Genomic DNA, 24,831 nt, shown 5'->3' on the forward strand with positions numbered 1-24,831 from the left:
TTGTGCTCTTTGCCAAACAGACGTGGCTCCCTGCTTCTGGGTACATATGACTGCACTTCCTGGCCTCCTTGTGGCTGGGTCAGGCTGTCACTCGCTCTGACCCAAAACTTATGAGTGGAAGTAATGTTGTGTCACTTCCAGGGCAGAACAATTAAGTGCAGGTGCAAGACCTGGCTGGTGTGCCCTCCCCAAAGTGACCAGCAAAGTTCAAGATGGCAGCCACTCTGCCAGCAGGTGAACGTGAGAAATAAACCTTTGTTACTATAAGTCACTGAGATCTGGGGACTCTCACTGTGCTACTTTAATATTGTTGCACCTGCACCCATGCTTTTCCTTCTGCTTGAAATCTGCACCCTCCCTCTTTGCTTGGCAAATTCTTACAGGTCCTTCCAGATCCAGTTCAAAAGTCCTCTTTCCTGTGAAGCCTCTTCTGACACCTCCAGGAAATTGGGCCCCCTCTGGCTGGTGCTTCCCCATCATCCTCTGTGCCAAACTCCGCTATAGGCTCATGATCACATTTTATTCTTGCTATCTGTTTACATGCCAGTCTTCGTCACTTAGACTCTGAACATCTTGAGAGCAGGCACTGCACTTGGCTCACTCTCCTGTCCGAAGTGTCCATTTCAGAGTACAAGCTGACAGAGATGCTCGGGCACTCAGGACGCGTGATGAACGTTAATTATGGCCGGCCCGACGGTGTTAATGGTTCATTGTCCCAGTGGCCCCACGCACACCAAGATGAGTAAGTTGACAAATATTAGCAGAAATTTCTTAAAATTGATTTTTTCCTTGTGTCAACATTATTTAAGTACCTGTTAATGTTTCAAAAATGTTTGTGGTTTAATTAGCTAAAAATGAAGAAAGAACATCTTACAATCAGGCTCCTAGCATTTGATAATTACCTACATTTACAGGAAAAGATTCTTTAAAGATAAGGGGATTTAAAGAAAATAGTCTTCATGGGCCATTTTTGAGGCCGTTGCGGTTGGTTGCTTTGGCTTGGCTCCGCCTATGTGACGTGACACAGTGTATATACTGACTCGGTGCCCTCAATTTTTGTGAATGTATTTATGTACAGCATGAAATGTGCCTCTTTCAGCTGTCTGAAATGCACTGTTAAGTTAAAATATTGGTTAGATTCTATTTCAATGTCTGTTGTAGAGCCCGTCTGGGTAAAAAAAAATCAAGGGAGATGCCATTTTTATTTAGGCCTAATTCCCCACCCACATAAAAGGCAGCATATTTACTTTCATGATTTTGGCATCCTTAATTTTATGAATGAACCTGTGCACATTGCCAAATGCACTTCCTCGAGTCAAGAATAGCCTCTTTAATTCTAACATGAACCGACAAAATCGTGTTTCAATGTCAGTGGCAGAAGGAGCACAGTCTGGGTCTGGGAGCATGTCAGGAGAGGCCCCACACGCTTCAGGCTGAAGGTAGAAAGATAAAGGCTAATGTCCCTGAGTAGATCTTCAATAGGTATATTCACTTGAGTTCTGAAAAAACACAAAATTAACCTCCCTCACCCGGCCCCAAGATACATCTGTGGATGTAGCAGTCGTCTGATTCTCCTGTTTGGGTTTTGAATGACTGTCAGTTCTCTCTCTCTTTTACTCACCTGCTCAGAATCTATTCCTCCTCCTCCTCCTCGTAACAGAGTCTCGGCATGTGTGTGGTGACTTTCTCTGAGGACCACTCTGACAGGACTGCAGTGCAGCATTAAGGGCAGGGCTCTGGGGCCAGGCTGTTTGGTTTTATTCACTCACGCTGGGTGAGCAGGAGTGTGTAACTGAAGCTTCCCTCCACACAGTGGGAATAATGGTGTTACCGCCTTCCTAGAATTGATGTGAAGACTAATAAATAAATAGGGTAAAGCACTTAGAACAAGGCCTAGTAACTGTTAGTTATTATTAAAAATAGTTTTAATGACCATTTGATTTCCTTAAGGACTTTATAAACATATGTTCTCTCATTGACTGTGGCTATAGAAATCTGTAACAGGCTCATCTATTTTTTGTCCCAATACAGCGACTTGACTTTTTTTTCTGAGAAAACCAAAGGATTCTTTCTTTCTTTTTAAAAATTTCATTTATTTTAGGGGGGGAGGAAGAAAGAGAGGAAGAGAAACATCAGTGTGTGAGAGAAACATCGTTTGGCTGCGTCTGGCTGCCTCTTGCGCTGTCACCCCTCAGGGGACCAAACCCACAACCCAGGCCTGTGCACTGACTGGGAATTGAACTGGTGACCCTTTGCTTCATGGGACAACACCCAACCAACAGAGCCACACTGGGTAGGGCCAAAGGAGTATTTCTTAGAAGATAAGTAGTTTTACCAGAACATGTCTTGATAATGACTATCCATCTATTTTCTGATATGTGATGTTACCCTTCAATTTGTAGATGAAAGTTTCTCTTCACTTCTGGAAAGCTTTCTTGACTAACATCTTTCAATATTTTTGTTCCACTATTTCAGTCTCTTCAGAAGGGTTACCATTTATGAATATATTGAACTCCCTTTGTGTCTCATGTAATTTTATAGGTAATCATCATTTACATTTTATTTTCCCAGTACAGCTGTCCCTTGGTATATGCGGGGGATTAGTTCCAGGACCGCCTCCTCCTGTTACCAAGGTCTGAAGACGCTCAAGTCCCTCATACAAAGTGGTGTAGTATTTGCCTCTAACCTACGCACATCCTCTCGTATGCTCTAAATCGTCTCTACGTTACTTATAATACCTAATACAATGTAAGTGCTACGTACTTGTTACACTGTATTGTTTAGGGAATTATGACAGGAAAACTTCTGTACATTTCGGTACAGATGCAACCATCAGGTCTAACTACATAGTACATGTCAGCAACAAGGAAACTTCAATAAAATATTTTTGGTACGAGGTTCATTGAATCTGAGGATGTGGAACCCTTGGAAATGAAGTTCATTTTCTTGCTTTTGTCCTCTGTATCCCTTCGGGAGTGGTGCTTAGACTTTTCCAGGTTCTCAGCAGTTTTCCTCCTGCTGTCTCTACTACAGTCTTCGTTATTTTTTTTGGTAAATTATGTATTTGAATATGAATTTTACCTGTTCTCTAGCATTGTTTTTCTTGTGTTGGTTCTTCACTGCCATTTGTTTTTCCTAATTCATCACACTTTTTTTTTTGAATTGGAGGAATTTTGTAAAGATTTTGTTCTAGTCCTGCCCCGATTTTTCGTCGTGTGACCTAGCTGGGGTCCTCCGGGAAGAGCTCTTTGTGAGAGGCTTGCATTAACAAAGGGGACACCGTCCCGGCTCGCTGGAACTTTGCTTGGAGCATGCTCAGGTTCTTTATGACCCAAGTGTCTGACTGAAGCTTCTTCTAGTCTTTACTCCTTTGAGTGGGGATCTGAAACAGCCATGTTGCATTCCTCTTCTCTGCCTTGCCTCTTTGACGGCTTGCTTTTTGCAAGGGTAGCAGTTCTGTGTAATTCCTCATTCAGCTATGCTTTTCCTAGGTGTTATTATAGTGTACACTGTCAATGACTTATGCAATCATCAGTATTTAGGAAATATGCTCAAGTCACTCTCTTTGAACTATTTCTAAGAAATAGGTACATGATTTAAGATGCCAAAAATTTTGTAGCATTTGTGGGAAGAGGCCTCTAACATCAAAGTGTTGTCAAACAATATGTTTGGTGGGAAACTTTTAATATGGGAATGTTCTCCAGGCAATAATTCTTGTTGAGATTTAAACAAAATTTTCACATAGGGCACAAGTGGCAAGCACAAGGCCTGTGGGCTGAATCTGGCCTCCACCTTGTTTTATCCATCCTGGCACCTTGTTGCTACCCGGGGGCAGCAGAGCCGAGCTCTCACGTAACAGTTAAGAAGTAGTTACATTTAGACAGTCCTAACATTACATTCGGCTCTTTGAAGGCAACCGTGAGGCTGATGTGATCTCTGGTGAAAATGACTTTGACACCCCTGCTGTAGGGTGTATCTATATGAGGCCATCTAATAAAATATTTTTGACCAATATTTTTGGGCCAAAGATTCCTAAAGTTTTCAAAGATTAATGATATTCTGGATAAGCTGTCCATCATGTTAAAAACAACACTGATTTATTTACAAGTTCTGAACATCACGGATCTGTAGGTAAGAAGTAAGGGTTGGGGGAGATGGCAGTGTAGACAGACATGGCTCACCTCTTCACACAACCACATCAAAATTACAACTGAAATATAGAGCAGCCATCACTCAGAACCGCCAGAAACCAACCTGAATGAAATCTGATGACTACGGAATTGAAGAAACCACATCCGCCCAGACTGGTAGGAGGGGTTGGGCTGGTCACTGACCCATGTGTGCTGGGTGCAAATTCGGGAGGACTATCTCGGGACCAAGGTGTCCCAGCCCCACACCAGGCCCCAGAGTCCAGGATTCCAGGGGCAGGAAGACAAATCCCTACAACTTCTGGCTTCAAAAACCAGTAGAGACTGAGTTGGTGGAAGATATTTCTGGAGCTCCAAGCTGTTCCTCTTAAAGAACCCACGTGTGGACTCACCTACCCAGACTCACTCCCTCTGAGCTCCGGTGCCAGAGTGACAGTGTGAAGGCACCAGCAGCACACAGGGAGAGGCTGAAGTGTCTGCCATCGGGGCAAGCAGAGGACATCGTTCCTTTTCTGAGTGCTCCCACTGTAGAGCCTTGAAACTGGCAGCCTAGTGCCATATTTGAGACTCCATCATCCTGCCTAACAGTTTGTGATCTGCCTTGGAGGTCCTCAGAGAATCTGCTCCAACCCAACTTATGAGCCCAACCAAGCTGCTTCCCAAATGAATAACTTGTCTTGGCTCAAGCTCCACAACTTTCTAAATCCCATCGAACAAGCTACTGCTGGCCCCAATGCTCCTGGCACAGCACCAGCAGCAGCCAGATTGGTTTCACAGCTTGGCTTTGCCTGGCATCTCCAAGCCCAGCACAAGTAGAAGCCTTTGCTCAGGAAGGATGGCCCCAGGGGAAACACAGGTGGGGGCCGACCATGGTCTGTACCACCCAAGAGACCCTAGGGCCAGTGGACAGCTACAGACCAATTTGGAGCACCACCACCCTGCCCCTGCACAGCTGATCCTCCACAGAACTTGAAGGTTGATGGTATGTGATCACAGCCAGTCCTTAACAGCTAAACGACCTGGGTAAATCCCTCCCATTGATCTGCCAACAGCAACCAAGTCTCAACTATAAGAGGAGGGTATACTCAGCCCACATGAAGAATGTACCTTGAGTACCCGCCTTGTGTGATAGAGGAGGCTGTGCCACTGGATCCTATAGGACACCTACTACATTGGGCCACATTACCAATACACGGAATCAAAATAACTCTACTTAATACACAGAAATACACACAGAGAGGCTGCCAAGATGGGGAGACAAAGAAAGATAGCACAAATAAAAGCACAGATCAAAGCTCCAGGAAAAGAACTAAAAAAAAAAAAATGGAGATAAGCAATCTGTTAGATGTAGAGTTCAAAACACCGGTTATAAGGATGCTCAAGGAACTTAGTGAGGACCTCAACAGCATGAAAAAGATCCAGTCAGAAACAAAGGATACATTAATTGAAATAAAGAACAATTTACAGGAAAACAACAGTAGACTGGATGAAGCTGAGAATCAAATCCATGATTTGGAACATAAGGAAACAAAAAACAACCAATCAGAACAAAGGGAAGAAAAAAGAATAAAAAAAAAGGGGGTTGTATAAGCAGCCTCTGGGATAATTTTAAGAGGTCCAACATTCACACCATAGGGGTGCCAGAAGGAGAAGAGAAAGAACAAGAAATTAGATATCTATTTTAAATAATGAAAGAAAGCTTCCCTAATTTGGTGAAGGAAATAGAAACTGAAGTCCAGGAAGCACAGAGAGTCCATATCAAGTTGGACCCAAAGAGGACCACACACACCAAGGTACATCATAATGAAATCACCAAGGGTTAAAGACAAAGAGAGAATCTTAAAAGCAGAGAGTTACCTACAAAGGAGTCCTCATAAGACTGTCAGCTTTGATTTCTGAACAGAAACTTTGCAGGCAAGAAGGGGCTGGCAAGAAGTATTTAAAGTGATGAAAAGCAAGGACCTACAACCAAAATTACTCTATCTAGCAAAGTTCTCATTTAGAACGGAAGGGTAGATAAAGTGCTTCCTAGACAAGGTAAAGATAAAGGAATTCATCATCACCAAACCATTATTACATGAAATGTTAAAGGGACTTACTTAAGAAAAAAGAAGATAAAAACTATGAACGTTAAAATGTCAACAAACTCACAACTATCAGCAACTGAATCTAAAAAATTAAAACAAAAACTAAGCAAACAACCAGAACAGGAACAGAATCATTGCTATGTAGATCATTTGGAGGGTTATCAGCTGGGAGTGGAATGGGAGAGAAAGGGAAAACTGCTGTAGGGACCAAGAAGCAAAATTGGTGGGAACAGAATAGACAGGGGGAAGTTAGAACAGTATAAGAGACAGAGAAGCCAAAGAACTTACACGACCCATGGACATGAACTAAGGGGGAATTGCTGGAGAGAAGGGGGGGCACTGGGTGGACGGAGCAAAGGGAAAAATATTGGGACAATTGTAAAAGCATGATCAACAACATATATTTAACACAAAAGAGGCAAGGGGGAAATAAAGAGGAAAGAACTGAATAAGAAGGAAGAGAAGTGAGGAGAAGGGAAGGAGAAAAAAATACAAGAAGCTTATGGGGGGCATAGGCGGGCAACTGGGACCTCAGTTATGCCTTGTTCCTACACTTCACACCTAACCTTCAACCCAAATGAAAGATATTGTAGTTCTTCAAGTCTATTTCTTATCGAGGGAGGTGCTGTTAGCGTTGGATTTGGGCGATGTGTCCTGACTTTGAGAGAGAGGTTCCTCAGTGTCCTCTGAGAAGTTGGATTTGCCAACGCAGTTCCTGTATCTAACAGGCTAGTAATCCCCTATTTGCTTTCCTCAGCCTGAAGAGCCTTAAGCTAACAGCCTCTGAAAGACAAACCAGCATGGAGGTGTGGAAGGATGGGGTGGCCAGCTTATCTTCTGACCTCCTTGGGGTCGGGGAAGGGATTGGGGGACTGGTGCGCCCAGACTGCTTCCCGGAGAGCAGTTAGCCTGCAGGCAGCTTGTCGGAGCCAGGCAGAAGGTGCTGGATGTAGTCTCCTTTACGGGAACCAGATTCCACTGCCCCCCCCCCCCCAGCTTTTACAGCGAAATTGGAACATTACTGGGAAAATGGGACAGGTGCCTACAATGAAGAGTCAGGGCTGTTTACCCAACCCAGCCTGCGGCCCCAAGGGAGTGACAGTCTTGTAAAAAGGAAAACTATAATTTTCTGAAACGGGAGGCAGTCCCGGCAGGTTGGAGCCGGGGGATCCGCACCTGGGTGGCCTCTGACAGGTGGACATGGGAGGGAGGTGGGCCAAGTGCACCTCTGAGGAGGAGGCCAGAGAGAACTCTGGGCTTGTTTCCCCAGACCGCAAGAAAGGATGTTTCCTGCTACATGTCCTGCCACCTGGGTACCCCACCAAGCCGGGTGGGGGTAAGGAGGGGGCGGACATTCATTTTCCACTAAGTCTGGGTTTGCGAGGCTGCAGAGAAGGAAGGGAGAAACGGGGAGGGACCAAGCAGGAAGGAGAGCCGGGGCAGCCCGAGAGGCCCACGAAGCAAGCGCCAGGCCAACGCCGAATCCACCCGCCGCCCAGCAGCCAAATAATGCTGGGAGTTTTGCTCTCCAAAGGAAAACCAGGCAGCTCCCCGCACGTCCTGCGCGTCCGCGGTCCCGAGGCTCCCACGCTTTCTCGTCGCCACCAGGGCCCCCTCCCCCGGCCACAATAAGGACGCCGGTGTCGATTTTGGTGCAATGCGAATTAGCTCCAGTCGCCCAGTCGCGAGGGACTGACAGGCTCCCGGAGCGCCCGGCGCGGCGGAGCGGAGTCAACGCCCACCTTCGCTAGCACCAGGCAGCCACCTCGGTCCCCATAACAACCGGCCCTGGCCCACCAGGCCGGCGCCGCTGGCGATCCGTGGGGCTGCGATTGTGTCGGCCAGTGTTCGGGACGTAGAGAGGGCGCCTAGCATCCTGGCGGCCTCGGCCCCGGTTCCCGCCGGGTCCAGCCCTGCTGTCGCCGAGCACGACGCAGAGGCGCCCCCGTCCGCCACCGGGGAGGAAAGCCCTCGCGCCCCTGAGACTTGACTTTGCAGAATTAATAAAGCACCCGGGGAACTGGGCTCCTCCCGCACGCGCCCCGGAGCACGGCACCTGCTCGGGTCCCCACACTTGTCCTCTCTCAGGCTCCAGGGCGCACGCGGCGCCCAGGAGGGTGGCCGGGCGGCTGAGGGCAGTGCCAGCGCGCTCGGGGCTCAGGACCTCCCCGAAGGCGCAGCGCGCGGGAGGCGGGGAGGCGTGGGGTTGGCGGGGCGGGGGGTGGCCTGGGCGTACGGGGAGGCGGGGAACCCGCCGGAGGCGGAGGAGGAGGACGGAGCAGGCGGGCGGCGGGGAGGCGGAGAAGGGAGGCAAGAAAGTAGCAGAAAGTGAGGTTGGCAACCCGCGGCACAGCCGGGCGAGCGGCGGCGGCGGCGGCAGGAAGTCTGTGTCAGAGGCGAGCAGAAATACGAGCCAGGGAGGGACCGCGGCGGCGAGAGTGAAAGAGGAAACTGCAGAAGAGGAAGCTCTGCCGCTGCAGCAAGTCTCCTCCGGCTCCGCGCCGAGCATCCCCGCGCCGCCGGCCCGGCCCTCCGGGACACCCCTGCGCCCGCGCCGCCGCCCCTGCGCCCCCGCCGCCCGGCGCCCCCTCCTCAGCGCGCCCGCCCCGGCCCCACGAGCCCGGCCGCGCCGCCTCTCCGCTCGCCGCGCACGCCGCCCCTCGTCTGCCATGGCCCGGGAGAATTGCGAGAGCAGCTCCTCCTGGAAAAAGCAAGCGGAGGACATCAAGAAGATTTTTGAGTTCAAGGAGACCCTCGGAACGTAAGTGGGGACCAGGGAGAAGAGGGTGGAGGGGGCCGCGGCCACGGGTGCTTAGGCGGCTCCGATGTCACCACCGCGGCCGCCACCGCCGCAGGAACCGCCGGTCGCCACGTTCTCATTGTGATTCTCAGCTCTGCGGAGCGCGCCCAACGCGTGGGTCCGCGCCCCCGGCGCGGGTGGGCACGGCTCCTGGGACCGGAGCTCTGCGCTTTGCGAGGACAGTCCCCGCTGGCAGGCGACTCAACACTTCCCCTGACACCGCCGCCCTCTCGACTTCTTTCTACCCACGCGTGACTGTGGCCTGAGATGGTGTATTTTCTGTTTACTGGCTGTGCGCGTTTACTCACCGTGTGTAGGGGCGCACCGTGTCAACCAGAGACGTGGTCATGAGAAAATCGGGCTTCGGTCATTTCCATTTCTGTCTTTTCATCGTGTATTCTTACAGAATTGACATCTGTACGTATTAGGTGTAGGCAAGACTTTGGATGGCCACGCGTTTGTGGAAGGGAAGAATTTCGCAGTGTGCAGGGTCACGTGTGGGCAGCGCCTCACCTGAGCGTGTGTCCGTTTCACGGAGGCTCAGCTGCACGCCGGGGTGCACGTCTCCGAGGGAAGGTCTGCGAGTGTCGCTGTGCAGGCGGTTTCTTTCCAGGGCTGTGTTTAGTCCGATGCTGGTGGCTGCGTCTCAAGAAAGGAATAATCGGAAGTCGATGGCGTGAATGTAGCAAGCATGTGCCGCTCCGATCAGCTGCTGTTCCCTTTCTGCCCAGGAGTTGGTTTTTGTTTGTTTTGTTTTGAGGGCAGCAGACTAGTTGGGGAGGCTCATAGTGGAAGAAAATCAGGCACTGCTTGGTGCATCTGGAGTTCAAGTGTTTTCTCCCCTCATGTGATCAATATCTGCTGCTGATCAGTATATATTCATACACACATGCTACAGGAACTGGACATTTTGCAGGGGTTCTGGGAGGTGTTGATTAGGCTGGAAAGAGAAGAAGGAGGTGTTTTGTAGGATAAATTAACCTGCTCTTCCATCTTTCCTTCCTTCCTTCCCCTGCTTTACTTGTCTTTTTTTGTTTGCTTTTCCAGAACCTGTATCCAAACCCACATTGTCTTCTACCTCACACCCAAGGTCCACTGCAGTTGTTTGGTCATTTTTCCCACCCCTGACCCCATGTTTGCAGTGGGTCCCCCAGAGCGAAGTTGTGCAGGTGGCCCTCTCTGCCATGCCTCTGATTCCTGGGAGGGCACACTTGCTGAGGTGGAGAATGGGGTCTCCTAGAATTTGTGTGTTTTTGCTTCAGGGAGGACACCTGAGGGTCTACACAGTCCATCTTTATTGCAGTGAAAATGGAGAAGACCTAGCCTGTTCACATGAGGGTCGTTTGAGGCTGCCTCTCAGCACGGCCAGTTAAGGAGTCGATTTTGGAGAAAACTTTAAAAAATTACTTGAGGTTTATTTGGGTTTGGGGTTGTGATTCTGAGATCTCAGGTTACTGAGAAACTAAAAGCATGCCCTTACTTGTGGTCCCTGCACCCATTACGTGACAGTGGATCGAGGGACTGGAGAGAGTAGAGTCCCCTCATGTGAGAATGCATCCCTTTGCATGGTGTGTCCCCACCTGAGCCCCTCACACTGTTCCCTCCGCCTGTAGCCACCAGGCAGACTGATGCAGCGTCCCCTAAGTGACTGCTGCTCCCAAGAAGAGCCCCAAAGCTGCACCTCCGCAGTGGCAGGCTGCCGAGGCTCAGTGAGCTGTGGCTCCACTGAGCGGCTTCTGCTTTCGCAGGAGCTGATTGGGAATGACTGCGGCCGTTTCCACCTCTGGGAAGGATGGGGTTTGTCTCCTGGTGCTGGAGAGACTGTAGCGCACCTTCCTGCAGAACAACTTCCTGGACTCTGGTCACATTCCCCATGAACTTGGGTGTGGGTCTGTGTTGGGGTCCCAGAGATTTGCCTTCTGACTTAAAAAGAATTCTTTGAAAAGGAGCTTCCCACGGAGGTCTTGTAGTGCTGGCAGAAGTTCTAGAAGCATGAAACTCAATAAAATGATAAAAATGTTTTTATTCAATGACATAATGATAATGGTAATTGTGGGTGACTTTATTAAATGAATACTAAGTGGCAGGCATCATTCTAAGTGCTTACATGTATTAACTCATTTTATTCTCGTAAGAACCTTACAAGTATTTACTGTCACCCCCAACTGGCAGAGGGGAAAACCAGGCAAGAGAAAGTGACCTGTCAAACTGAGCTTGTTAGTAAGTGGTGGAGCTGACACTTGAATCTTGGCAGAACAAGTCATGATTATCCTCGTGGGATTGAACCACTTTGTGGATTATGTAATGGCAAATGTTTAATAACAATGTGACTTAATTTTAGTCTTTGGAAAGCTAATCTTAATGTTAATGTAAAGAAAACATAATTGTGTGGTAACCTGTTGTATAAATCTGTAATATGTCAAAGCTTTTGGGTTATCACCATTGTCTCCTTGGACTCTCTAGAAGTGGTCTGAAGTTCAGGGTGCCTGTTTCATCCTGGGCCACATCCTGAGTCTAAATAGCGAGGTCACTTCTGGTGCCATCAGTGTGGATATGGAGTAATGAAACCTGGCATGAATCAAAGGCATCAACGTTTGCAACTGGGGTTCATTTCCAAGGCACTCTGTGGGCCCAGTCACTGTTACACCTTCACCATATGCCTTTAACAAACTACAGAAATAATCCCTGAAAGTGTAGTCTTACCATGTGCCTTTAAGATTCTAAGGCAGGAAAGTCCTGCCAGGACCCAGATTGTCAGCTTGCGATGTTGAAATGCTTTTCAAATAAAGCATCGTAAAGGCCTGGTGAGCACTCTGCCAAGCTTTGTCATTTGATATTGGCTGCCTGACCCAGGTACCTTTCCTTGCAGAGCAGAACACTTATTATTGAAGCTTAAGGGTCTAGCCGTTTACTCCATGTGGTCAGAGGGGCCTTGCTGGAGGGTTGTGACAAATGAGAGTGAAGGCTGACCCAAGAGGGAGGAACAATAGGCTGAGGAAGCAAAGGACAGCAGGGGGGGAAACCATCTTTGTGATTTGGGTCTGGATTAGCAGATACATCTCTGAGTCAGGTTCAGGGCCAACCTGGTACTTAACCTGTGGGCTGCAGTGTGGCTTCCTTTGAGAGGGAATCCTGAAACCTAACCTCATCTCTTAATAAGGTGGTAAGACTTAATTACTATTTATTAATCAGTGACATGTTGGCAGATCCTTGGCACACCATGAAAGCAGATAAATACTGTGTAACAGCAAATTAGGAGTAGTAAACATTTCTGTTGGCCTAGTTGCTGAGGCCCTTCAGGCCACCTGTACTGTGGATATCTTTTAACACCTTCTGAAACAAACAAAAACAAAAACAAAAAAATGCATTTTGGGGAAATATACTGATAGGAAGAAAGCTTTGGTGTGGTGTCCAGGAAGTACCCCAGGCCCACAAAAGTCAGTTCTGTAATTTCCACGCCTCGGACAGCATCTGAATAGAGAAGGCCTTAATACTTGGCACAACACAGGATTCTCCCAGTAGACCTCGTTTCTCCTGGAGTATAGGAACTGGCATGTCCTAGAAAACAGATCTTCATCTCTGCGGGGTCTGAATACATGCTTTTCTGACAGACTAAACATTTTACATGGAAGTGATTGCTGTCTGTGGGGGCTGAAGCGGGCGTGGTGGAGGATGTGAGCCTTGGTTCTTGGTCTGGCTCAGCCACTAATGGGGTGTGTGGCCTGTAGGTTGATGGGCCATTTGCCAAGCCTCCTCATCCCTAAAATCATGGGGGCAGAGAAGATGATATGGTTTTAAAGTGCCCTGACAACCCAGAGAGTTTAAGATTCACCTGTACAAGGAAGGCACTCGCTGCTGCTCTTCAGGAGCTCGCTATGTGTGGCCAGGTGCAGCCGATTCTGTTTGGAGGGAGAGTTTTACACTCAAGCTAGTGGCAAAATGAGACAGGTCAGGACTGGAAGTCTTATCCCACTTAATGTCAGTTACAGAGTGGGTTCTCTTTTTCATTAAGTGAGAGCCTGCTGGGTGCTGCTTTAGGAAGGGTATAAATAGAAGTTTCTGTGGGGCAAGCACTATCTTTTTCCTTTAGTATAATACTTTCACTCCTTATTCTGAAATTGCTCATTTGGTACACCTGTTGAGCATACAGTGATTGATTTATTTGAAGGCCCAGGTGGAAAATAGACTCAGCTGTTCTCTCTTGGAGTCTATATAGGGGAGAGAGGGAGGATGCAAAGCTATCTGAGGTGGTTTGTATATTTGACTACCTGATTTTTTAAAATAGTATTTTCTTTGGGGTTACTCTGAATTTTAGAGTTTGGGAGAAGTATTTTAAGCATATTGTCAAGAGGAAACTGGGTGGAAAGTCCCTAGACTTCTACCCAAGAGTATCCCAGCTGCAATATTGTTAGAAGCTTGCATTTCTCAGTCATCATCCCTTTTTTCCTTTCTTTTTCTTTTCTTTTCTCTCCCCTTCCTCCTCCTCCTCTTCTTCCTCTTTCTCCTTCTGCTTCTCCTCCTCCTCCTCTTTATGGCACGATATCAATTCAGCCTTCTACACATTTAGAAGTATCTGTTGAACACCTGCCACATTGGAGGCACTGCGTGGGGGCGTTTAGTAGTAAACAAACAGATGCCTGCTCTCCTGGAGCTTACATTCTGGTGAGGGAGTTTGAAAATAAAAAATATGAATAATTAAAACGTGGAGTGTGTAGTATGCATTTTAGGGAGAAAAATAAATCAGGGAAAAGGGATTTTTTGGAGTGGGAGTTATTACACCTTGAGGAAGGATAGCCAGGGATGGCCTTGTGAGAAGCTGATATTTGAATAAAGAGCCGAAGGAGCCACGCAGATAGCTGAAGATAGAATATTCCAGTTGGAGGGAACAGCAAGGGCTGAGGGTCTGAGGTGGGAGTGTGCCTGTGTTTCTGAGGCCTCGTGTTCAAGGTGGCTGGAACTGAGGGACCGGGTAGGAGAGTGGGAGCTGAGGTGAGAGAGGCTATTGGAGGGTTTTGAGCAGTAACTTGATGTGACTTAGGTGTGTCTCTCACGGCTGTGGTTACTGTGTTGAGGAACTGGTCATCTGAAGGGCAGAAGACGGGAAACTAGTCGGTGGGCCATTGTAACGCTGCAGAGGAGAGATGGTGGTGGGTTAGGACTGGGGAATGGAGATAGAAGTGGTAGGAAGTGGTTGGATTCTGGATCCATTTGGAGGGGTTGGATGTGGGGCATGAGATTCTCCATGGATTTTGGGTTGAAAGAATGGTATCATTGGTGGCTTAGGTCAGTTTTTCCAAGGATTTCAGAGCACCTGTCCATGCTCTCAGAAGCTTTTGGGGACAGTTTACAGCAGGGTGTCCAACCTATGGCCTGCACATGTGGCCCAGGATGGCTACAAAGGTGGCCCAACACAAAATCGTAAATTTACTTAAAACATTATCAGGTGTTTTTTTGTAATTACGTGCCACAATGTATTTAACGTGTGGCCCAAAACAACTCTTCTTCTTCCAGTGTGGCCCAGAGATGCCAAAAGGTTGGACACCCCTACTTTGGAGGGTAAGCTCATGCCCTTTAGAGTTCTGGATTCTCTTTGCGAGGTACTGCTACATTAGGTGAATTGTGTTCCTTCCAGGAACTTGTGTCTGGAAAGGGCTTTTGAAGTGTCTCCTCTTCCGCCACCGAGGGAAGGCCAGGATAGGCTGGACATTTTAGCAGCTGGAAGAACTGCTTCATTTTCTGGGAAAATGTAGGTTTTTGCCTTTGGGATTATCAAACTAGACCACTTTGAAGGTGGGCCTAGAACCTGTAACTTCTCACTTGATTCGGGAATTTACAGCCCAAAGTTCAGTGAAAAATCATAAACATGAGAACTCCAGCTAGTCTTTTCTTTGATAGGATGTACTATACTGTACTTGGAGAAGATAAATGGAAGTTTTTCTTGATTGAAAAGAGATAAACTTAGTGTCCTTATTGACCAGCAGGGTAGAGTTTGGGAAGTTGCATTTTTGGATCGGCTTGTCCCCAGAGGGGCTCATGAAGACTGTCTCAAGGAGGAATTTCTGGCTCGAACTTGTCAACTGAATGGACAGTAATCAGGCTGGGCCAATGGACATTAGTGTCCTCACAGGGGAGTACTCGAGGGGTTAATTTGTTGAGTTTGTCTTTGGCTGGGTCTCTGTAAATCCCTTTAATCTTTATTTTCTCCCATATAAATCTCCTGAAATCCCCTCCAATCTCTCTCCTCCTCTCTCCTCTGGGAGGGCTTAGGCATTGGTCCAGCAGGGGATTGTCGCATCACTGGTCAGCTGGCACCCAGAGCAGCAGACCTCAGGACCTCAAGCCTCCAATCCTTACCAGACTTCACAGGGTCATCAGGGAACCCACAAGCCGCTGGGGGGACACATTCATTGGGAAAGGAACTGTTGATGGGTGAAGCCTGGTGCCATAGTCAGCTGACCCAAGGTTCTTTTCTGACTCAGGATGGCTAATGCAGTGCATGTGTGGGTAAACGGGAACGTGTGAACTCTGGGAGAGATGCCATCCTGATCTTCTTTGCTAGTTCATGTTGGTTATGTCCCTTGAACTTTCTTTTTTTTAAATTAAATTCACTGGGGTTGCATGATTTAATAAAATTATATAGGTTTAAGGGGTACAATTCTATAGTACATCATCTATATATTGTATGTTCACCATCCCAAGTCACATCCCTTTTTGCCATCATTTACGCTCCCTTTACCCTCTCCTATCTCTCCTCCAACCCCATGTCTCTCCGGTAACGACCACGCTGTTCTCTGTGAGATGTGTGTGTGTGTGTGTGTGTGTGCGCCCACGCTTAATCCCTTCACTTTTCACCTAGCCCCAGGACCCCTTGCCCCGGACAGCTGTCAGTCTCTTCTCTATATCTGTGAGTCTATTTCTATTTTGTTTGTTACTTTGTTTTGATCATTAGACTCCACATATAAGTGAAATCATATGGTACGTGTCATTCTCTGACTGGCTTACTTCACTCAGCATAATGTTCTCAGGTCCATCCATGCTGTCACAAAGGGTAAGTTTTCCTTCCTTTTTTATGGCCGAGTAGTAGTCTATTGTGTAAATGTACCATGGCTTTTTCTTTGCTTCTATTGTTGGGCACTTGGGCTGCTTTCAGATCTTAGCTATTTCACAATAATTAATGCTGCAATGAACATAGGGGTGCATAGGGGCGCACTAATTCTTTTGAATTAGTATTTTGTGTTTCTTTGGATAAATTCCCCAAAGTGGAATCATTGGGTTATAAGGCAGTTCCATTTTTTATTTTGTGTGGTATCTCCATACTGCTTTCCACAGTGGCTGCACCAATCTGGCTTCCTACCACAGTGTATTAGGGTTCCCTTTTCTCTACATCCTCGCCAGCACTTATTGTTTGTTAATTTATTGATGATGGCCATTCTCATAGGTGTGAGGTAATATCTCATTGTGGTTTTTTTTTCTTTCTTTTTAAAAAATCCTCGCCTGAGGATATGTTCATTGATTTTACAGAGAGAGAAAGGTTAGGGGGAGAGAGAGAGAGAGAGAGAAACACATTGTTGAGAGAGAAACACATTGTTGTGAGAGAAATATTGATTGGTTGCTTCCTGTACGTGCCCCAACAGGAGATCTAACTGGCAACCTAGGTATGTGCCCTGGCTGGGGATTGAATCTGCAACCTTTTTGGTGTACGGGACGATGCCCCAACCAAGCCACCTCCGCCAGGGCTCTCATGGTGGTTTTAATTAGTGATCTTGAGAATCTTTTCATAGTCTACTGGCCATCTGTATGTTCTCGTTGGAGAAGTGTCTATTCAGGCCCTTTGTCAATTTTAATTGTATTGTTTGTTGGTTTTTTGTGCTGAGTTTTATAAGTTCTTTATAAATTTTGGATATTAACCCCTTATCAGATGTATCATTGGCAAATATGTTGTCACATTCAGTGGTTTGTCTTTTTATTTTGTTGATGCTTTTACTTTCTGTGCAAAAACTTTTAGTTTGATGTAGTCCCATTTTGTTTATTTTTTTTTATTTTATTTCTCTTGCCTGGGGAGATAGTTCAGAAAACATATTGCTATGAGAAGTGCCCAAGATCTTACTGCCTATGGTTTATTCTAGAATTTGTATGGTTTCCAGTCTAATATTTAAGTCTTTAATCCATTTTGAGTTTATTCTTGTGTGCAGTACAAGAAGATGTTTTAGTTTCTTTTTTTTTTTTTTTTGCATGTATCAGTCCAATTTTCCCAACACAATTCATTGACTAGATCGTCTTTACCTCATGGTATGTTCTTGCCTCTATTGTCAAATATTTATTGAGCATGAAGTTGTGAGTTTATTTCTGGGCTTGCTGTTCCCTTCCACTGAGATATATGTCTGTTTTTATGGCACTATCATGCTGTTCTTTTTTTTATTTTAATTTTAACCTGAGGACACACATATTGATTTTAGAGAGAAGGGAAAGGAGGGAGGGGGAGAAGGAGAGAAGCATTGATTGGTTGCCTCTTTGTACACGTCCTGACTGGGGACTGAACCTGCAGTCTAGGCATGTGCCCTGACTGGGAATCGAACCCATGACCTTTCTCTTTACAGGACAACACTGCAATCAGCTGAGCCATACTAGCTAGGGCTACCATGCTGTTTTGATTACTGTGGCCTTATAGTATAGTTTTATATAAAGTAGCACGATTCCTCTAACTTTGTTCTTCTTTCTGAAGATTGTTGTGGCTACTGGGCATCTTTTGTAGTTCCATATAAATTTTCAGAATATTTGTCCTAGTTTTGTGAAATATGCCATGAGTATCTTGATAGGGTGCCCCTTTGCATTTTTATGGTGCAGGATATAACTTTGTCCTTGGGCTCATGTCCTATTAGACCCCTCTTCATTTTTAGACATGTTTATTATGTGTGTATGAATTACCCAGGCTCCAATGAGACCAATGGTAACCTTCAAGTGGATGCCACAGGCCAAGTTCCATAGCAGCCCAAGTTTGTGCCATGTCTCCAGTGATCAGCTGTCTGCCCTGTGTTGTTTTTTCTACTATTTCATTAGGACTCAGAACCAGATGTATTCTGTGTCTTGGATAAGCCAGTCTCGAGGATAAGGCTTTAAGACAGCATGTTGGCTAAGGGCAGGTAGAGGAGGCATCAGAAGGCAATGAATAAAAATAATAGAAAGGTAATTGTAATACAACTATTCACAGCTATATGCATCGGGAGAAGTTCCTTGATCTTTCCCAGTTAAGATGGGGAATGGAAGTTGCGGCCTTGTGGGGTTCTTATAAGGATCCAGTGAAGTATAGAGCTGCCTAGGATATAGTTGGGATTGAGTAAACAGTAACTTCAGCTGCCTTTAGTGGCTGTGGTTGAGGCTGACTACCTATGGATATTCAGGGCTGGTAGTATTGGAAGAACATGTCAGTAGCTGTTGGAAATTGATTTTGGAAGCTCTTGTTGCAACCACGCAGAATGGTGCACATTTAACCTCCCCCCAGGCCGAGGTGAGAAACTGTCACAAATCGTCAGTGAGCCAGGGCAGGACGATTGCTGGTTGTTCTCCACAGCACAGAACTGAGCAAGTAAGAATGTAGATTCTGAGGTCACCAGGACATGGATGCAAATTGTGGGTCCACTTCCTCCTAGCTATAAGGTTTTGGGCCAATCGATTTGCCATTCTCAGCTTTGTGTCCTTATCTGTAGAACAGGGTAAGAGCAGCACTTAATCTAAGGGCTGTAGTGAGGATTCAGTGCAGTGCAGTACATGGACCACGACTGTGTCCTCAGTAAAAGCTAGTTCTCTCTCGTTAGTCCCCGCGGTGCTGGATCACTGCTCCTCAGAGGCCATTCGCATGTATTTGGATGGCCCGTTGAGCCATTCAACATTTGCTTCCCACAGGACAGTGATTAGCCCAGTATGGTGCTAGCATTAACCAAGCACTTGGTCTGAAGCGTCCTCCGAGCCAGCTTGTGTGGTGGAGTGACCTGGTTCGCCATATATCACAGGCTCGTTCTTTCCTCCAGTTACCTCCTAGTTTTGTCTCTGTACCTCTCCTTCACCCTGAGCTGGCTTGTGTGTGTGCATGTGTGTGTTAATCTGCCCCTGTCTACCTCAGCCTGTGCAGCCTCTTTTCTCTCTACTTTGTCTTCTCATGTGAACTTGGTGCAGCTGTGTCCCTTCTTCACCTTCACCAGGCTTTTTTCTTAAACGGGCAGTTCACCGAGAATTGATGTTAAAAGGGCTTAAGTAACTTCTTATTATAGTGTCTTTACAGCATGGAGTTTTATAGTTTAAAATCTGGACATGCTGAATCTGTTTTAATATTAGTTTGAAAATGGCAGCAAGTATATGCATATACCAACATGAATGTATATAGCGGTTTATTTAAAAATGTCCTTATAGGGACCTGTTGGATGGGGGGTGGAGGAAGATCTCAGAAGATTACTTTCCCTGGTCCTCCATTGTAGACTCGATGCTTGGGGTGCTAATGCCTGAATTGAGAGGTAGCCCTCATCTTGACCTGTCCACTCTCACCCTTGTGGTGGCCAAACAAGGCCTTTGGGTCACAGTTTATTAGGGCCTCCACGTGACAGGGTGAGCAGGGCAAGAAGAGGCTCCCAAACTGAAAGCAGCTGATGTTACTGCTTGTTGAGGGGACCCTTCTCTGTCTTTCGTGACCGCGACACACATCACGGAGACTGTGTACACCAAACTGGAGTTGGTACTGGAAATGAGTACCTAAAGGTATCATGGCCAACCACACCTCAACAGTCCCCGACCCTCCTGCCTATCTCCTACACAGCTCTGGCCCCTCCCTCTATGACCCACAGCGTTGTGGGGGGAAACCAACAACAAAACAACCCCCCCAAACCTCTGTAGCTTTAGAAAACTCCTGGGTGGAGGGAAGATGAGCTGTGCACAGTGGGAGGTCTGGTGGAGTGATGCGGCCCCAGACACCCAGGCAGGGCCAGTGCCCCCAGCCTGGGTATCTTCCCACATACAGGGAGGGGCAAAAGCATGTTTGCAGTCGTGAGGATGTGAAAAAGTTTATTCTCGTACTATTACATATTGATTATGGTATTATTTTCCACATGAATAACTGTAAACCTCCTTTTGCCCCACCCAGTGTGGGCTGACACTTCTTTAACTGTGATCAAAATGACTGCTTGAAATTTGCCTTGAAACATTGGAAGATACAAATATCCTTGGAGAGTTTGAGGGACCAGTCATTTATGATACAAGGGATTTTAAAGAAAGTACATTGTCTCCCACACTTAACCAGAGAGAATTAGTGGTTGAATGACAGACAGGAGGGAAACTAGATAATTCTGGTTTTGAGGCATTTTGGGGAGAGGACCCCAGGCCCACTGACCTCAACCATCACAACACCGGTCCGAGTCGGCCCTGGCCCTGGGAGGGCAGGTCGCCATGGTGCTGCCTCCGTGCCCTCTCCCGCCACGCCTGCCTCCCCCAGCACAGGCCCTGCCCCGGGACCTGGCTTGGGTTGTTAACGCTGTACTTCAGCCACAGCAGGGACTCGAGGCTTCTCTGGGCCTCAGTAGGGTGCCGACTGCCATGAAAAATTTCACTTCTCTATAGAAATATGGCTCTCACAACAAGCGCACAGTGGGCTTTTGGAGCAGACCCTGTGTAGATGTTGGGGAAGGTCTGCTTCTGGCAGTGATGTGCAAGCGTGGCACTGCTTGGATTCCTCCTACCTGTGTTAGTTTGGTCATCAAAAGTGGAGTTTGTGGCCCTAGGGGTGATTGAAAAACATTGTTGGCTTTTTGCGGTGCTTTTTCAGCTCCTTTGACACTGGAATATAATATCAAGACCTCACATTTGTGTGCGTGTTTGTTTTAAGGCAGGGTAAAAAAATGCCTAAGCCTCCTCATCAGAACTGTTTTTAGGTGCGTACTTCAGCCGCGTTAAACACACTCGTGCTGTAGTGTGACCGTCACCACCGTCCATCTGCAGAACCTTGTTGTCTTCTCAAAGGGAGACTCTGACCCCACTCAACACTCCCTCCCCATGTCCCCTCTCCCTGCCCCCTGCAACAGCTATGCTGCTTTCTTTGTGAATTTGACTACTATGTGCACCTTATGTGAGTGGAATCATGCAGTGTTTATCCTTTTGTATCTGACTTATTTTACTTAGCGTACTGTCCCCGAGGTTTATTCACATAATACCACGTGTCAGCACTCCCTTCCTTTTGAAGGCAGAATAATATTCCATGTCTTTGGACAGACCACGTTGTGTTTGTCCATTTGTTTGTCTGTGCTTCTACCTTTTGGCTCCTGTGAATAATGCTTCTGCGCATGTGGGTGTGTGCATATCTCGCTGAGCCTCTATCTTCAGGTCTTTGGGTATATACCCAGAAGTGGAATTTCTGGGTCATATGGTAACTCCAGGCTTAAGTTTTGAGGTACTGCTGTACTGTTTCCCACAGCTGCGTGGTGTTACGCAGTTTGCAAGTGTTTTCACGGTACGTGCATGATTCCTCATGAGTCTGAGAGCAACCCTGTGAGTGGGCAGCAGTCATTGCCCTCATTTTAGAGATAAGGAAATGGAAGTTCAGGGAAATTAAATGACTCAGGTGAAAAGGTTGCCAAGCAGCAGGTGGAGAGTGAAGAGGCTCTGACTCCTAATTCAGTGCTCTTTCTCCCATGTCATGCTGCTCCTGTCTGGTTTGTGCGGTCGATGGGGACAGAGAATGCCGATGGACTAAAAAACCACACCTCCCTCTTCTGTGGATGCATCATGGCACAATAGGAGACCGCTGGAAATCAGTTGTGTGCTGGCAGACCAGCTCTGATTTGTAACTATTGTTGATTTCCATGGCGTAAATGCTCTTTTCGGAACAATTCCAAGCTACCCATGGTTTAGCACCCTGCTGCAAGATTGTTGAATTAGGTTCTTGTGAGAGGGTATGAGGTGACATGGACATGTCTCTGAAGGAAGGACAGCCAGGAGATCTGAGTTTAGTCCCCACTCTGTCACTGAGGATCTGTGAAATCCTGGTCTTCTCTATGTCTTGGTTACCCTGTTTGTTGTATGGGGGTAATTGCACCTGAATTATACCTGCTTACACTGCGGACCTGTTTTGAGTCCAGAACAAGATAAGTGTGTATAATAAGGCTTCATTCAAATAGAAGGTATTACTGTGTTATAAAGACTGTAGCTTTAATACTGTTTCTTTCTCATAGATGTTAGTATCATGCACCCTTTGTAACCTGGCTGTCTGTCATCTTTGGGGCAGGGTTTCCAGAGAAGTTGGGCTGTAGTCAGCTTTGAAAGCATTAGCTCAAAACCCAGTGTTTCATAGTATATATTTGCTGGATCTATTCACGTGCATGTTGTTTTCATTCTTGGTGTTTAAGTGATTAGCGCCTTAAAAAAAACTTTCAAAATTTATAAAAGCAACATGTATTCCTAGTAGAGAAGCTAAAAAATGTGAGTGAGTAGAAGCGAGAGAGTAAGTATTGATTCGCTGGCTGGAAGGGTGCAGGGTAACAGTCCCTCTAGGGGTTGGGGGGGTCTCAGGACAGGCCCCAGAGGCCAGCCGCGGGGAGGACCTACGGGTTAGGATGGGGCTGTAGTTACGTACTCCTCAGTGTGAAGGCATTTCATTATTTTGCCAGCTCGTCTGATTAAATCGGTGTGCATGGACTGAATGTCAGGATATAGGGCTGGCAGTCTTTGTTGAGTGCCGTGGGTGTCTGATTTTCCTCATGGTGTCAGGATTTTGCATTAGCTTGGTGGTGGTGATGGTGTGGCTGGGATTCTTGTCATGATCTCTACCCTCGTTGCCACCTCTATATCTGCACAGTTGGCAGTGGGCAGAGCCTGCTGCCAGCGGGAGACCCCGCTCAGCTGACTGCCAGTGGACTGACGCACCTGTGGGGACAAGGGGGTGAAACATACTCATGTCCAAGGGCAGCCGACTCTGCCAGACTGGGGCAGGGCGGAGAGCTTAACTTCTCAGTCACTTTGTTTTCTGTGGACTGAGTGTTCATCTCCCCAGAATTCCTATGTTGCAACCTAACCCCCAAAGTCATAATATTAGGAGATGGAGCCTTTCGGATATAATTAGGTTATGAGGTTGGAGCCTTCATGAATGAGATTAGTCCCTTATAAAAGAGACCCCACAGAGTTCCCTCACTCTTTCCACTCTGAGGACACAGTGAGAAGATGGTTCTCTGTGAAGCAGGAAGGGGGCCCTCACCAGACACCAAATCTGCCAGCACCGTGATCTTAGACTTTGCAGCTTCCAGAACTGTGAGAAATGTCTATTTTTTAAAAGCCACCCAGTCTGTGGTATTCTTTCATGGCAGCTTGAACAGACAACAAGACTTAGAGGCACAGTTGTGCCTTCTGCCAAACTGCTCACGCCTGAAACCTTCAAGCGAACTTCTCTTTAGAACATTGTGTTTGCATTCAGCTCGTTCTTGGGGTCAGAAGGTGAAGTCTTTCTGACTGACATGGAGATTGTCTAGACCAGCTCCTTTGTCTTGTGGGCCGTGAAACTGAGGCGCCTTGAGATTAAGTTGCCTGCCTGAGTCCCACGGTTACTTTTGGCCACATTCAGGACTCTGGTGCTTTGGCTGGGCTGCTTCTTGTTGTGTTTTCCCGACTGATGGCTGGAGTGAAGGTCTGAGTCATTGTCTCATCACCATTAGCACTGACGATGGCTTCCAGAGAAGAAACTGGGCTTGCTAGAGGTTTCCTGCTGTCGGCACTGTCTCTACATTCCTGTATGCTTTGTGGGTGCTGTAAAATGAGCTCCCAAGGGTGCATTTGGCTCCACAGGGGATTCGGAGCCATGCACGGTGGGTGCCTTTGTTCCCGCTTTGTGCTATGGCTCCCAGGCCATGTATCCTTAAGTTGGTGAGAGGGAACCACAGTCAGAGACCTGAGGGCAGTGCAGGCTCCCATGATGGCTGCAGGGTCCCAGACCTGACTGAGGAGGACCCGGCACAAAGGCCTGTGGCGGGCTCTCCCACCCGCCAGTGGAGCAGGTCCGACACACAGGTGGCACCTAGCTCGTATGTAACACCTACGTGTTTCATCGTGTGTGCTGAGTAAATGAATGGGTAAGCGGAGTAAAAGAAGGAACACTGGCTTTGATTACAGTACCCAAATACAAATCCTAACCATACCATTTCTGAGCTGTGAGGCCTTGAACAAATTACCTAACTTTATTAGTTTCTGTTTTCTTGTGTTGAAGTGGTGATAACAGTACCCACCTTTCCAGCTTGTTGCGAGGTTTTGCTTCAAAAACAATAGGAGATGTAATGCATGCTACATATTATAGATGCTAAATAAAGGGGCATCGAGTTGATGGTTTAAGCAAATAGATATTAGAACTCATGGCGCAATTTTTAGCTTCATCGAAAATCTACCTGATGCCTTGAACACTAGAGAGTCATTCCTTTGGCTCACAACATTTTCTCAAGTGTAAGAAATTAAGCACTGATAGCCATTTATAGGTCAGTGTTAAGGAGTTTATATCTTATTAGAATGCGCTTAGAGAAAGAGACGGGAAAGAATTTTTGAAAACCACAGGGGTTGGATTAGAGTTAAGGAATGGCAGTAGTGCTGATTCCACAAGAGGAAGTTGGAGGCAGGAAAGTCAGCCAGAGCCATAGCATTCATATTTGTGCCTAGAATGCATATTCATGTATTCATTCAACAAACAGTCTCTGAAATCTTACTATGTGAGAAATACTGTGAAGGCCTGGTGTATTCTATCTCTGGCCACTGATGACCATACTCATTGTGATTCTGATGGTCC

The 24,831-nt window shown here is 47.0% G+C and overlaps 1 protein-coding gene across 2 annotated transcripts in view; it reads left to right on the top strand.

Moving 5' to 3' along the window:
• Positions 1 to 8,475: 8,475 nt before the first annotated feature.
• Positions 8,476 to 24,831, top strand: part of CAMK1D (calcium/calmodulin dependent protein kinase ID) — a 391,400-nt gene continuing 375,044 nt past the window's right edge. The window contains exon 1 of one of the 2 annotated variants that reach the window (XM_053665839.1): positions 8,476 to 8,996. In XM_053665839.1, the coding sequence (XP_053521814.1) occupies positions 8,905 to 8,996 (92 nt within the window). In that variant the 5' untranslated portion in view covers positions 8,476 to 8,904. The remainder of the gene's footprint in view (positions 8,997 to 24,831) is intronic. The other variant, XM_037155199.2, reaches the window with a different exon arrangement.

Source organism: Artibeus jamaicensis, unplaced genomic scaffold (genome assembly GCF_021234435.1).
Source record: "Artibeus jamaicensis isolate MK-2021 breed Jamaican fruit bat unplaced genomic scaffold, CSHL_Jam_final contig_426, whole genome shotgun sequence".
NCBI lineage: Eukaryota > Metazoa > Chordata > Mammalia > Chiroptera > Phyllostomidae > Artibeus > Artibeus jamaicensis.